General features: G+C 39.5%; 1 protein-coding gene across 6 annotated transcripts in view; it reads left to right on the top strand.

The window, feature by feature from the left end:
* The window catches only part of ARHGAP32 (Rho GTPase activating protein 32), a 260668-nt gene that overhangs the window by 214776 nt on the left and 29757 nt on the right, over positions 1-16135 (top strand). For all 6 annotated transcript variants that reach the window (XM_053927526.2, XM_053927524.2, XM_053927525.2 and 3 more), the window contains one exon: positions 13777-13926. In XM_053927526.2, coding sequence (XP_053783501.1) covers positions 13777-13926 — 150 coding nt within the window. The remainder of the gene's footprint in view (positions 1-13776; positions 13927-16135) is intronic.

Genomic DNA, 16135 nt, shown 5'->3' with positions numbered 1-16135 from the left:
GGAAATAGAGTATGAAGTGGCATGATTTGCTTTTGTCTAAGTGTTGTTTTGTGTTGTATTTTTGATGTATTTTATCTGTGGAAACGTCATTGTTACCATTTCCGTTTCCCTAATGCAGCATATTTGGTGGACTTTCAACTTCCCGCTGCATTTTACTGTTCCTCTGTTGGAATGTTTGTACAAGCGCTTGGCTGTCTGAAACCAAGCCCCCATTCTGCCTCCTTCAGTGGAAGGCTTATGATGTTACTGATAACACTGCAGGCGTCCTCAAAAGGCAGTTTTACTAACCAGTGTACTCATTTGCTCTGAGGCGATGTGTGGCAGACCGTGCAAGCTTATCTTGGCCATTTTGTTGTTTAGGAAATGGAAAGGAAATATGAGGTGAAGACATTAATATGAAGAGATATATATTGGGAAGTATATTTGAGTATAACTACATGTAATATTTAGTTAATTTAAATTAGTGTATGCTTATATTAGTTTATATTAGTTTACATTTCAATGCAGTGGAATTTATCTGTCTTGACAGATAATTGATAATTTAAATATGGGTGCCAGAGCTTTTGACCACAACTGTATCACAGTGGGTTAGAATGCCATTTATACTAAATAACAGCAACATAAAGTGTGTCCAATGCAGCTTTATCTTTCTTTGAGAACTTAATAATCATGCTAAGATTGTATTCTAGTCACCGTTAAGCATATTAGTTATTACAGTGTCTCAGATTGGGATATAGATTCTTAGGAAGACACCACACCCACTAAATTCTCATTACAAGTTTAGCTCTAAAGTTCCCAACTTCCTTAGTAATGTTTTTGGAAAGGTAACAGAAGCAAGTTGGCCACACGGAGCAGAAGCCAGGTGTCACCGGTGTCAGCAGTTTCCCAGAACCCTCAGCAGTGCTAACCGCTCTTTCCTATGGGAATTCTTAATTCTGTGTCATAGGAGAGCCCTTGCTTGAGTCTTGAGTCATTATTTGGGACACACGAACAGCCTTTACTCTAACAGGAAAGGATGGCCAGGTTTCCTTGTCCTTGGCACACCACAAGCAGAGCCCAAGCTGCCTGGGGTCCTGGGAAGGCCCACTCTTCACAGGCTGCTGCCCCCAACTGGTGCGCTGCGTGTGAGTGAGAGTTCGGTTGGAGGAGCACAGTTGTACGTCTGCATCCTTACAGACCGCTGGCTTGTGAATGCCGTACTTCCTGGTTAATGTCTATTTAGTTCCAGTCAGTAGTTCCAGGTAGGATATTGCTAATTGGTGTGAAAGAATAAGCGTTTTTTCTCTACTAGTGAGGATCCTGTTCACTATGGAAATCTACTCATGCAGTTATTTAAATGGTCTGTCTCCATTTGTGCTGAAAACTGTCGCTCCCTTCCTTCCTTCCTTCTCGGGAGTATTGTTGTGGACTTACATTATTTTATTTATTTGATGGTCCACAGTGGGTTATAGTCACTCGGTGTGATGATCGATTCTTTATGATGCCCTAAAGCTGCCCTGTGTGTGCTCAGCTCAGTCCTGTTGGCATGGCCCCTAATGGGTGTGGGGGTTTCCCTTGCTTTCTGTCAACGACAGACTGTTCCAGTCTCACCTGGTGTGTTTCCTACTGTCAACTTGCAAAAAGGTGTTACTCTAAGGAGTCCTGGTTGATTTGATTGGGGAATATTTAGAAACCCAGATCTGAAACCAAAAGTGTTCATTGCAACTGGGATGTTATTGTTTCAAAGCCTTTTCAGTGGCTAAAGCTTAGGGAAAATATACCCCTTAATGATGGGTATGCTTCTGAGCAAAGCACCGTTGGGCGATTTCATTGTTATGGGAGCATCACAGAGTGCGTGCACACAGACCGAGGTGGAATCGCGCATTCCGCATCTAAGTGAGCCTGTAGGTCCTGGGCTGCAAGCAGCATGTTGCTGTCCTGAATTCTGTAGCCAACTGAACGGTGGTATTTCTGCACATAAACAGAAAAGGTACAGTGAAAACATGCTGCACAAGAGAAAAACGGCGCATCTGTATAGCGCAGTTGCTGTGAATGGACTTGGCAGGACTGCAGGTTGCGCCTGGTGCGGGGTGAGGACGTGTGGAGACCTGGGGCGTAGTTGTGCACCGCTGTAGACTTCATAACACTGTGCACTGGGCTCAGCTTATACTCTGCTTATACAAGACCTCTTTATTCAGTAATAGTTAGCCTTAGCAAACTATAGCTTTTTTTACTCTACAAACTTAAAAGTTTATTTTCAATTAGAGTGTACATGTAATATTATTATTTCATATTAGCTATAGGTGTACAGCCGAGTGGTCAGATGCTCATACTTTACAAAGTGGTCTCCCCGATAATCTCAGATACCCACCTGGCACCACACATAGTTATTACAAACAGCACTGTTATGTCCCCAGTGCTGTTTGTAACTACCAGTGTGTAGCTCTTAATCCCTTCACCTTTTCCACCCATCCCTCATACCACCCTCCCGTCTTTCTCTGTATCCATGAGTTTGTTTCTGTTTTGTTTGTTCATTTGTTTTTTATATTTCACATATAAGCAAAATCGTATGGTGTTTGTCTATTTCACTTAGCATAATACCCTCTAGGTCCACCCATGCTTTTGAAGATAGTAAGATTTCATTCTCTTTATGGCTGAGTAATATTCCTGTGTGTGTGTGTGTGTGTGTGTGTGTGTGTGTGTGTGTGTACACCACTACTTTTTATCCACTAGTCTATTGATTGGCACTTGGGCTGCTTCCATAGCTTGGTTATTGTAAATAATGCTGCAATGACCATATGGGTGCATATATATTCTTTCGAATTAGCATTTGCTGTTTCTTCAGATATATTCCCAGAAGTGGAGTTGCTGGGTTAGAAGACAGTTTCATGTTTAATTTTTTTCAGGACCCTCCATACTGTTTTTCATGGTGGCTATACCAGTTTGCATTCCCACCAACAGTGCTTGAGGGTTCCATTTTTATCCATATCCTCATCAGCACTTGTTGTTTGTGGATTTATTGTTGATAGCTATTCTGACAAGTATGGGGTTATATCTCATTGTGGTTTTAATTTGTATTATTTTGATGATTACTGATATTGAGCATCTTGTCATATGTCTGTTGACCATTTGTATGTCCTATTTGGTCAAGTGTCTACTCAGGTCCTCTGCCCATTTTTTAATTGGATTGTTTGGGTTTTTTTTTTTGTGTTGTGTGAGTTCTTCATAAATTTTGGGTGTTAACCTCTTTTTTGGAAGTAGCATTGGCAAATATGTTCTCCCGTTCAGTAGGTTGTCTTTTCCTTTTGTTGATGGTTTCCTTTGCTGTGCAAAACTGTTTTAGTTTGATATAATCCCATTTTTTAATTTCTTTTGTTTCCCTTGCCCAAGGAGATATATCAGGAAAAAATATTGCTAAGAAAAATATCAGAGACTTTACTGCCTATGTTTTCTTCTATGAGTTTTATGGTTTCAGGTCTTACATTTAAGTCTAATGCATTTTGAGTTTATTCTGTGGTGTAAGAGGGTGGGCTAGTTTTAATTTTTTGCGTGTATTTGTTCAATTTTCTTAACACCATTTATTGAATAGACTGTTTTTACCCCATTGTACAATGTATTCTTGCCTTCTTTGTCATCGAGTGAGTGATCATAAATGTGTGGGCTTATTTCTGGGCTCTCTGTTCTGTTCCCTTGGTCTCCTTGTCTGTTCTTATGTCAGTACCATGCTGCTTTGATTACTATAGGCTTGCAGTATAGTTTGATATCAGGTAGTGTAGTATCTTCAGCTTTGTTCTTCTTTCTCAAGATTACTGTATCTATTTGGGGTCTTTGCAGTTCCATATGAATTTTTGGATTATTCTAGTTTTGTGAAAAATACCATTGGTATTTTGATAGGAATTGTATTGAATCTATAGATTTCATTGGGTAGATAGACATTTTAATGATGTTAATTCTTTCTGTCTATGAGCATAGTATATGCTCCCATTTATTTGTACCTTCTTCAATTTCTTTCTTCAGTATCTTACAACTTTCTGAGTACAGGCATTTTATCTCCTCAGTTACATTTATTTGTAGGTGTTTTATTGTTTCAATGAGATCATAAATTAGATCGTTTTCTTAGCTTTTTTTTCTGATAGTTCATTATAAATATATTAAAATGCAACTGATTTCTGGAAATTTATTTTGTATCCTGATACTTTGCCAAATTCATTGATCAATTCTAGTAGTTTTTCGTTAGAATCTTCAGGGTTCTCTACATACAGTATCATGTTATCTGCAAATAATGAATTTTACTTCCTTCTTTTCAATTTGGATGTTTTATTTCTCTTTCCTGTCTGATTGCTTTGGCTAGGACTTCTAGTGCTATGTTGAATAAAAGTTGTGAACATGGACATCCTGTCTTGTTCCAGATCTTAAGGGAAATGCTTTCTGTTTTTCCCCGTTGAATTTAATATTAGGCGTGAGTTTGTCAATATATGGCCTCTATTATGTTGAGGTATGTCTCCTCTATACCCCACTTTGCTAAGAGTTTTTATTATAAATGTGTGTGGGATTTTGTATAATGCTTCTTCTACAGCTATTGGTATTATCATATGAATTTTATACTCTATTTTGTTTATGTGGTATATCGTATTAATTGATTTGTGGATATAGAACCAGCTTTGCTTCATAGGGATAAATCCCACTTGCTCACTGTGTATGATCTTTTTAATGTATTGCTGAATTCAGATTGCTATAACAATACCATTTTTTTGCCCAAATTTCTGAGGGAAAAGTAAAGGTGCACATTATACGTGGGTAGTATTAATTCTGTATCTACATAAATGTTTTTAATTCTTTTATTTATGTTTGCACATCAAAAATGTAACTCTAGAAAGCAATAACAATATCCGCGTGCAAAATAATACCCTGGAATATGATAATCGGTTTTGTTGAACTTATGACGAACTTGCAATGAAAGCAGTTTCAGGCAGCCATTCAATGAAATAAAATGAAAAGCAACATGCTGTCATCCATAGAGTAAAAGAGATGATGCCAGTTGTTATCCACTTGATAAGACAGGTGATGCCAACTTTATTTTTGAACCATAGTATGTTCAAAATAAATGCTAAAATTCCTTTATAATACAAAAAACCAGTATCTAAATGTAAATAAATAAAAAACTGAATTAAAAAATTAAAATGAAAGATTTTTTTTTCCTGAAAGTTTGGGCCAAAAACATGGGTGCACATTATACTCAGCAAACTATGGTATTTTGTTGAGGATTTTTTCATCAATGTTCAATGGGATTTGGCCTGTAATTTTCTTTCCTTGTAGAGCTTTATCTGGTTTTGGAAGTAGGATAATGCTGGCCTTGTAAAATGAGCCTGGGCATCATCCCTCCTCTTGAACTTTTTATAGTAGTTTGAAAGGGATAGGTGTTAGTTAGGGTTTTGGTTTTTTGTTTTTGTTATTTTTTTACTACTTTGATTTCATTAATTGAAATGTTTTTTTCAGATTATGTTTTTTCTTTATTTAGTCTTGGCAGATTGTGTGTTTCTAGGAATTCATTGATTTATTTTCCAGATTGTTTAATTTGTTGGCATATAATTGTTCATAATGTCATCTCTAATCCTTTGTATTTCTGTGCTATCAGTTGTTACATCTTTTATCTCATTTTGATTTAGGAGGTCCTCTCTTTTTTTTTTTCATGAGCCTGGTTAAGGTTTGTCAATTTTGTTTATCTTTTCAAAGAATCACTTCTTTATTTCATTGATCTTTTGTATTTTTTTAGACTTTCTTTCATTTATTTCCACTCTGATATTTTTTATTTTCTTCCTTAAAAGCACTTGGGCTTTTGTTGTTGTTCTTTTTAGTTCCTTTATACGTAGGGTAGATTTTTTATTTGGGATTTTCCTAGTTCCCGGAGTATTGCCGTGACTTTCCCTCTTAGGACTGCTTTCACTGTGTCGCACAGGTTTTGGGTCGCTGTGTTTTCATTTTCACTCATCTCAGGGTACCTTTTGACGTCTTCCTTGATGTCACTGTTAACCGTTCACTGTTTAGTGACATGGCTTTAGCCTCCGTGTGTTGTGTGGTTTTCAGTTTTTATCCTGTAATTGATTTCTAGTTTTATGCTATTGTGGTTGGAGAAGATGCTTCCTTTGAGTTTAGAAAAGGGTTGCATTTTTATTTATATTTTTCAATCACCGTTTACTTTTCTAAAATCATTTTTTATTGTTACTCTATTACAATTGGCCTGATTTCCCCCGCCTTTGCCCTCCTCCGCCCATCCCGCTCTGCACTCCCGCAGTCAGTTCCCTCACTGTCGTCCGTGTCTGTGGGTCAGTCATACATGCTCTTTGTCTAGTCCCTTTCCCTTCCAGAGACGACTTCTGTGCTCTGACATGCGGTCTACCCTGGGAAATACTTTGTGTCCACTTGGAAAAAATGTACTGCTGCTTTGGGTTGAAATGCCCCGACAGTATCAAATCTATCTGGTCTAATGTGTCATTTAAGGCCACTGATTCCTTGTTGGCATTTTCCTTTGGAAGATCTGTACACTGATGTTCATGGGGTGTTATAGTCTCCTACTATGATTGTATAACTGTTGATCTCTACCTTTATGACTATCAGTATTTGCTTTATATATTTAGGTGCTCCTATGTTGGGTGCATAAATACTGCAAGGGTTATGTGCTATAGTTGTATTGAACCTTTTATTCTTATATAATATCAGTTTTTGTCTTTTACTATAGTCTTTGTTTAACAGTCTATTCTATCTGATACAAAGTATTGCTATCACAGCTTTTTTTTTTCTTTAAAGTGTGCATGAAATATGTTTTTTCAGCCCTTTACTTTTAGTCTGTATGTCTCTCCACTGGAAGCGAGTCCCTTGTAGCTGTTGAAAAGCTACAGGGGACTTGTAGCTCCTTGTAGCTAGAGTCCCTCTAGCTGTTGAGTCCCTTGTAGCTGGATCAGAAAAACAGGGTACTGTTTTCTGATCCATTCAGCTATCCTGTGTCTTTTCATTGGAGTATTTGATCCATTTAAACTGATTATCGATAGTTATCTATTTATTGCCAATGTTATACAGATGTATGTTCTTTTTCTTCCTTCTTAAAGAAGTCTCTTTAATATTTCTTGTAATACTGACTTAGTTTTTTTTTTCTTTTCTTTTTGGGGATTCTTTTTATTTCTTCTTAAATTTTAAGTGATAGCCTTGCTGGGTATGTCAGTCTTGGTTGTAGGTCCTTGTTTTTCTTCACTTTGAATATTTTGCGCCAGCCCTCCTGGCCTGGTATACTTCTGTTGAGAAATAGGCTGACAGTCTATGGGAGCTCCTTTGTAGGTAGGTAACTGTCTTTCTCTTGCTGCTTTTAAGACTCTCTCTTTGTCTCCATCCTTTGCCATTTTAATTATGATGTGTCTTGGTGAGGGCCTTTTTGGGTTCATCTTGTTTGGGACTCTCTGTGTTTCCTGAACTTGCGTCTTTTTTTTTTCACCAGGTTATGGAAGTTTTCTGTCATTATTTCTTCAAACAGGCTCTCAGCTCCTTGCTTTCACTCTTCACCTTCCAGTGCCCCTGTGACGCACATTGTTACGCTTAATGTTGTTCCAGACATCCCTTAAACCGTCTTCATTTTTAAGATTCTTTTTGCTGCTCTTATTAGGTGTTTCCTGCGACTTTATTTTCCAAATCACTGATTCAGTCCTCTGCTAAATCTCATCTGCTGCTGATTCATTCTAGTGTATTCTTTTCAGATATTCTGTTCTTCATTTCTGGTTCTTGTGTATGGTTTCTGTGTTTCTTCTGTATATGGCTTGCTATCTTTGTTTTGGAGTTTTCATTGAGTTCATTCATTCTTTCCCTCAGTTCCTCGAGCATCCTTATAACCATCGTTTTGAATTCCATGGCTGTAGATGGCTTGCCTTTATTTCAGTTAGTCCTTTGTCTTGGAATTTCTCGTTCTTTCATTTGGAGAAGTTTCTTTGTCTCCCCACTTTGGCTGCCTCTCTGTGTTCGCTTTTGCGTATTAGGTAGATCTGTTCTGTCTCACAGGTGTGGCAGTATAGCTTTACGTCATAGGCGTCACGTGGGGCTCAATGGCACAGTCTCCCTGATCACCTGGGCGCTGTTCTCCAACAGTGTACCTTTGTGGGTTATGTGAGCCCTCCTGTTGTAGCTGAGTCTTGATTGCTGTTGACCTCTCTGGGTGGGGTTAACTTCCAGGCTGGCTGGCTGACTGATAATTGACCCTGACCACATCGTAGGAACTGCTGTGCGAGGGCTGGCCCCCGTGAAGCAGAATTTGCTGCTGCAGCCTCTGGTGCCTGCCGAATCCTCCCTTTGGGTGTGCCTTTTTGGGGCTAACGGGGTTGTGCTCTGATGTAGTCTGAAGCCAGCCATTGGGTGTGTTCGTTCCAGGGCCCCTTGGAAGGGGCTCCAAGTCAATGTCAGATGCTGCCTGTGCCTGACCCAGGGTTACCCCTTAGGAGATACAAAGTGGTCCACAGTTGGTCACTGCCTTTGCTGGGTCGGGGTGTGTGTGGGAGCAGCCAAACTGTGTCCCAAAGTCACCTTCCACCAGGAATGGGCTTGGGGCAGATCAGCAAAAGGACCAAGGCACAACAAAGTCAACTTTCGCCTTCAGGCTGACTGTTAAGCTGTTAAGCTCAGCTACTGAAGGGGAGTCTCTGTTGGGTCACAAGTTGTGTGAACCAGTTTCTCAGTGATTCACCAGGTAGGGGGTGAGAGGTGTTTATCAGGTTAACACAGATAGAAATTTGGTGCCAGAGCTGGATCTGAGGCTACTCAGCAAAAGTGTCAGGGTACAACAATGCCCCCCACCCTGCACCCCCACCTACGGCCTCAGGGAGTTGTCAGGGTGCAGCTGGTAGAGTTCATTGGACTGAAACAGATTGAGATTTGGTGATGTGGAAGGTGGGCTCTGCACAGGAACCGTGGTGCCTGTCTGGCATGCAGAAAAAATAGCCCTCACGCTCATGCCGTAAAACGCTGTCTTTCCCTGTGTGTCTCTGACAGCCCCTGAGCTGCCTTGCACTTTCCGAGTGCTTTTAAAGAAAGACCGCAGCATGGGCCCACGTTGACTGCAGCCAGCAGATTCCTCTGCGGGATGTGAGCTTGGCTAGTGGGACCTCAGGGAGCTGGGAAGGTGGGGCTGGTGCCCGTCCCCAGGCTGATGTGGTACAGAAGGGAGTTCCCAAGCAAGGAAAGATGGCATGTGTGGGCCATGTGGAATAGGGACTCCGCACAGGGACATAGGCGGCTGTTCCTCCAGCCTCTCCCTGAAGCCACATCCAGTCTCTTTCTGTATGACTCCGGGTCACACAGAAAGCTGGAGCCCTTGGTGAGTGCTACGTGAGTTTGCGTGCCAGCCTCTAGTGGGGCACCTAGGTGTCCAGCAGGGTGGAACCCCCCCTGATCTCTACACCAGAAGTTATGTGGGCTCCTCTTCCCAGAACTGGTGCTCCAGGGTGAGGAGCCCAGCGTGAGGTTGAGACCCCTGGCTCCGCAGGGCAGACATCTGCAGCTGACATATCTCTGGATTCTCAACTGCCCCATGTGGGTGCGGGTCCTGCTCTTTTTGCTTCTTCGCCCCCTGCCGGTCTCAACATGGCTTCTTCTGTATAGTCTTAGTTATAAGACTTCTATTCACTTAGTCTTCAGATGGTTATCCAGGTTGATTGTTTTATAATAATTGTGATTTTGCTGTGGTCCTGGGAGGAGGTGAGTGTCACTACCACCTACTCTCACCATCTTGGAGTCACCTATACACTTTTTCATTGTTTTAACCTTCTGACTATTTTAGGCTGACTTAGCCTAAAATACAAACATATTGTACAGCTGTACAAAAATATTTTTCTTATATCCTTATTCTGTAAGCTCTTTTCCTACTTTTAAATACTTGTTTACTTTTGAAGCGTGCTGTTAGAACGAAGACACACACACACACACACACATCATTAGTGTCCTAGGTTTACACAGTGTCGGGATCGTTAAGGTCACTGTTCTTACACGCACATCTTGTCCCACGGCAAAGTCTTCAGGGGCAGCAGCACGCGTGGAGCTGTCATCTCTGATAACCGGGCCACTGTCTGGAATACCTTCTTGAGGACCGGCCTGAGGCTCTTCTTGAGGAGGTGTCACTCTTTTAAAAATGTGACCACGTTGGTTTGCTTGGTGGGTTTTTTTTTTTTCCCCATCATAGATTGGCTTATAAGTAGATAGTGCACCTGAACATTCCTCTCTAGTAATAGAAACCTTTCAGTGTTAGGGGCCATGCGTTTAGACTCTTTAAGGAGCTTGTGAGGTCTGCAAAAGCTTCTGCTAACCCCTTCACTGTGAATTTTCTTGGGGGTTCTTCCTGTGGGACCACGATTGTATGTATGGTTTGTGATGACCGTGACTAAATTTCAGTTTTGAGTTCATGTTCACATTTCCAACTCAAAGTTTATATTACCTTCCTTTTTGACTGATAATTCTGGAGAGTACTTTGTATTGGTAGGTAGAGAAACTACTTTTTTTAAGCCAAACAGTAATATCCTGTGTGCCAGATATATTACAGTTTATTCAGCCAGTTCCCTATTAGTACACGTTGGGGTTTCTGATACACATATCGGTTTATTTTGAAAGTGACCTTTCAAAAATGTTTGCACTATTCAGTCAGTGTGTTCTCGTTGCATAAAATCCCAACTATACTGAGGCCTCTAGCCCCTGGCTTTTGTATACCTCTTCAGCCTCATTTCATACTACTGTCTTTTTTGCTGATAACTACACTCACACGTTCCGGCTCAGGTGCGACTTCCTCAGATCTTCCTGGCCACCCTGTTCAGTGTCGTTTCTTCCCTCTTGTCGCTGTTACTTCACTCTCTCCGTGTCCTTACTAGCAGGTAAAAGCAATCTGATGTTACCTTGTCATCCAAACTTGCGCAACACCGTATAGTGGCTAAGGGCTTGGGTTTTGAGCCAGACCACATGATTTCGAGTCCTAGTTATGTGACCTTGGACAGGTTAGCACTCTGCGGCTGTTTCTTCATCAAAATATGGGGATGATAATGGTGTTTTACCTATAGGGGTCTATGAGAAATGAATAATTAACATGTATAAACACTTGTGCAGTTGCTAGCACTTAGTAAGTATAAAATAAATGCTGGGTATTTTCATATTACTTAATTGGTCGTTGCCTTTCTCCTCTCAGTAAGCTCTGTGGCAGCGGGGCGGTTGTCGCACTTGTTCCCCACTGTGATCGCGGGCATTAGAGTGGTTTCTGATACAGTGGCACTCACGTACTTGTTGCTGAATGATAGTAGTTAAAATTAGTTCCCATCCCTTTGCAACATTCTTGGAAATCGGAGACTAAAAGAATGCTTTCTCACATACATCTCATGCAATGTCAAATTCAGCAGATATTTTCATCAAATTTGGCATCTTAAATATGAATGCCTATCATTAACATGGATCTTGGAATTTCTGGCCAATTACAATTTGAAAAAGAAATCAGAAATTATTTCTGAGCCTCGGCTGGTGTGCCTCAGTGGATTGAGTGCCAGCCTGAGAACCAAAGGGTCCCCAGTTTGATTCCCAAGGCAGGGCACATGTCTGGGTTGCTGGCCAGGTCCCCAGTAGGGGGCATGTGAGAGGCAGCCACAAATTGATGTTTCTCTCTCTCTCTTTCTCCCCCCCCCCCCTCTGTCTAAAAATAAATAAAATATTTTTAAAAATTAAAAAAAATATTAGGTGAGATTTATTTTAAATGAAGAAGAAATTATATCTGTCAGAAAGAGCTTGTCCCATATCTGCTTTGACCCAATTATACATCCATAAAATCCAAAAGGATCAGATAAAATCCTTCTAAAACTGCTGAAAGTTTAGTGAATGATGAGATTTGAGCTATGCGTAAAGAAATTATTTTCTGGCATACCAGTAATTACCAGTTAAGGCCATAATTGGAGAAAGTATTATTCTATAAGAGTAACCAAAAAATGTAAAATACCTCCTAATATCCCCAATAAGACATATGTGTGACATATATGTTTATAAAGAAAATTAGGTAACTTTACTGAGACATACAAAAGGTTTAGAAAAATGATGGCATGCCGTGGTTCCAGGTGGAAATATTGTACAGATTAAAGTTTTTCCAAATATATAATTATGGTGTTAATATATTAAAATGTGTAAGTATAATGTTAAATTATTAAAACCAATCTCATTTGAATTTTTTGTAAATCTTGTCAAAATTATTTTAAAGTTTATGTAGAAAATGAGAGTGAACAGAATAGTTTGATGGCCACTTTTTAACAAAGATTCCTAACACACAATCTGCTAGCGACTAGGGGAGAATAAAACTCATGAAGTCCAGTAGCTGTCGATGTGATAATACGCTATGTGGGACATACCTCTGTAGTCACCCAAGTGTCTCGGTAGCAGGTAAGTGAGCACATCATTTAATTCTGTAGCAACGAACCTCTGGTACCGGGAAGGGCACAGTTTACCCAAAATTTCAGAGCATGTCAGAGATGGCATCAAAATATGCTCATGATTGTAATTACACTTTAATAATTGATATGCAAAAAGCAAATTTCCCATGTAATCGGTGTACAGTCTGGGATGACTGCCTTGTCCCACTTGGCCCAGGACTTTCCCGGTTTTAGCACTCAAAGTCTCAAGTCTCAGGAAATCTGTCAGTTATGGGCAAACCAGTTACAGTCCGTTACCCTCGTACAGTTCATGAAAAAGATGCTTATGTCTGTAAATAGTGTTTCACATAAAATGAAAAGAAACAGATGGCAAATGTCTGATCTGGTCTGATCTGGTCCATCTAGGCCGCGAGTTACTCTTGGCAACAATTTTTGTACCAGGCTTCATCAGTTCCAGGGATTTGAGATTTGAGTTCACTCAAGAATCTTTAGTAGGGTTCCGTAAGACTCCCCGTAATCACCTGCAAACTGAGTAGGAGGATTGAGGCCATGTGGCTTAGCCTTCTGTCCAGCCACGAATCTCGGAGCTTAGGATTGTTGTATGTTGAAATTTAGGGTAATTTACCCTGTAAGCTGCACTTAGGGATTTGTTTGCATTCAATTCCTTCACAGTTATCTTTCTAATATATCAATCTTGGAAATATTTTACTTACCCTCTTCCCTTGATCTACAAAGGATTTGTTCTATATTGATATTTAGTATACTCTAGATGAGTCATAATAAAGATCTAATGGTATTTTATGTGTGCATTTTGTATTTACATAGCAATTAGTTTGACAAGTGTGTTCTGTATCATAATGGATTGTCCTCTTAATAAAATGAAAAGAGGAATTTGAGTTTTTTGTTTGTTTTACTTTCCAGAGTATAAATGCCATGAAAATGTGTAACCACCAAGTAAATATTTTAGGAAAAAACGCATTTACACCATAGTGAGTCTTATTTATTATGAACATCTCCAAACTAAGATTAGAGTAAAACTCAGGTGTCAGTCATAATCCTGTAGCATCCGCAGGCACACGGTGGGAAGATGGCTGGTTTACCAAGCTTGATCTAGAAGGCATGGGTTACAGTGCTCAAATTTGCTCACACTCCTATCAAGTAAGATCACATGCTGGTGAGAGAAAGTGCAAAATTGTGGTGTTACTTAAAAGTAACTGTTTCCGAAACTTCTACTGAACGTTTCCTACGGAATATAAAGGGTACATTTAATAGGTTATTTTGTGGTCAGCCTGTTGAGATCTCCATTTCTTTTCACACTGAGTAAAAATGTCACTTCTTGCTACCACTAAGATATTTTCCCTTTGTCATTCTTCTTCAGTGTCTAAAAAGCACGGCAAGCTCATCACTTTCTTACGCACATTCATGAAGTCTCGTCCGACAAAACAGAAGCTGAAGCAGCGGGGGATCCTGAAAGAGAGGGTGTTTGGTTGTGACCTGGGGGAACACCTTCTGAATTCTGGCTTCGAAGGTAAAAATAAAACTTTAAATCTATAATCTTGTCATTTCAGTTTCTAACCTCTTCATTTTGATTTTTTATAACCACTTATGGCTTAGATTAGGCAAATACTGGCTGTTTCATTTAGTTCAGCAGCACGTGTTGAGCATTCTCAGGCACTTCTCTGAGTTCCGGGGACAGCTGAGGACGAGGACGGGTCTGAGAACATACTTGGGCCTCAGAGAGACTTCCGGTCTGTTGGGGAAGAGAACGTACCTCATTTATGTGGAGGGACAGCAGCACTGTCAGTTTGCATTATTTTTATATCGGTCCCGATAGCTTTCCCAAGCCAGCTTTCCCCTCTTACATTTTATTCTGGAACATTTAATTTCTCTTAATTGAAAAATATAGTCATAGTTTTGAGGCTATAAAATACCAAGACCAGTCTCCTAAGCTTTATAGCCAAAATTTTTAATTCCTTTCTTTGTAAATCAAATTCTGACTCAAGAATTCAGTGGTTGGATGAATGGATAGGAAGAAAGCAAAAATGGAGCTCTCATTTGATTTTTAAAAAATAGCTCTCCCCTCTGCCAGTTCTTATAGAGATGCTAGAATATTAAAGAAGTATCTAAAGTACCTATAATGTTGATAAGTACCAGAAATAGATGATTTGTAAGATTCTGAATCCTGATGGGAAGTACCCATTGTACTTTTTAAGACTACTGATGAAAACTAGTGTAGATACCAATAAATGTCAAGTTCAAATTAAGGCTGTACTCATTGCTTCAAGAATACCAGTACACTTGTAATATTAATTAAATGCAGACTATACCATGTTTCTTGAGAGAAAAACAATAGAAGGTGTTATTCCCAAAACAATGAGAACTTACTACAGTAACCATAAAAGGGGGGCAAAAATCCCTGAGGATTATTTTTGCAACTAGTTAAACACATGGAAAAATAAGCCAATGAAAATATCAAAGAGCATAGTAGGGGAAAAAAATCAGTGACAGGATATGAGACATTACAGCTTTAGCAGATACTGAAAACATTACTCAGAACTAGAATGTTGTTAGTGTAGAGAATGAGGCATGAATAAAATAGCTTGGAATGTTCAGAAGTAATCCTTATTGGACATAAGAATCCACCATTATAAAGTATGATTTTAAAAACAGATCATGAAGAGGAAGGGTTACTTATTAAATATATTTTGAGATAAATAGGAATTTTGGAAAAAAAAATTCTCACTTTATCACACTGAAAATTCCAGATATAAATGAGTTAACTATTTTAAGCTCATAGAAATGCTAATATGTTCTGATTTTGTTTTGAGATCAAAGAGGAATGATAGCTTTCTCATATTAAAAAAATATAAAGGAAGAGTGGTCTCAAATATATGATTTCCATGTAATGAAAACAAGAAGTGGAAAGGTACAACAGACAGGAAAAAGTCACCCTTTTTTGGATATGATGAAATCCTTCTAGTATATTGTATGAACATATCATTCAAATTTGTGAGAAAGTAGGTCCCTAAGTAGAAGACTGAAGCGAAATAAAAACATCGTTTTCACAAGGAGCTAGGTAGTAAACAAATGACAGCAAAGTGTTTAGGCTTATTTGTTGTAATCATGGAAACGCATCTTTAAGCAATTTTGAGCCACCATTTTATATTGGGAAACATTAATATAAGAAAGCTGCATTTCTGTATTATGATAATATTAATCATAATCAAATAGCTACATATTTCTCCAGCAAAATGGGTTTATTCAGAAACAACAAAGAATTGCAGTTTGGGACAAAACAGAAGAATTTTTTTTTTTTATGGACTTGGGAGGGGCTGTTGTAACCCTAGTGTCCGTTGGAGGAAACTAAAAGTGTGAAGCGCAGTGGCTTCGCGTTCCCTGAGGTGTGGCGGGCCCCCCTTGGCTGGGAAAGCAGGGGTCTTCTCTTCCTCCTGCCGGGTAGGAAAGTATCACTTCCTGTGATGGAAACAAATCCCTTTATGCTGGAGGTGCCAGGTATGTTTCTTCCTGTTGGGTCGGCAGTGTGTTCGGTGAGAGGTGCATGGGGGTTCTCTCTCTTCCCCTGCTGACTTCATTTTAAGTGAGATCTTTGTTTATAAATCTTCACAATACCCAGTCCCATTGAAAAACAGCAGCAGCTTTATCAGTAGATAAAAATTGTTGATTTCGGGTAGTTCTGTGAATTATTAACTTTTTGAAAAACATTTTGGTACTGCTTC

This window comes from Desmodus rotundus, chromosome 7 (genome assembly GCF_022682495.2).
Source record: "Desmodus rotundus isolate HL8 chromosome 7, HLdesRot8A.1, whole genome shotgun sequence".
Classification (NCBI taxonomy): Eukaryota; Metazoa; Chordata; class Mammalia; order Chiroptera; family Phyllostomidae; genus Desmodus; species Desmodus rotundus.
This window is presented reverse-complemented; position numbering and strand designations above follow the sequence as displayed.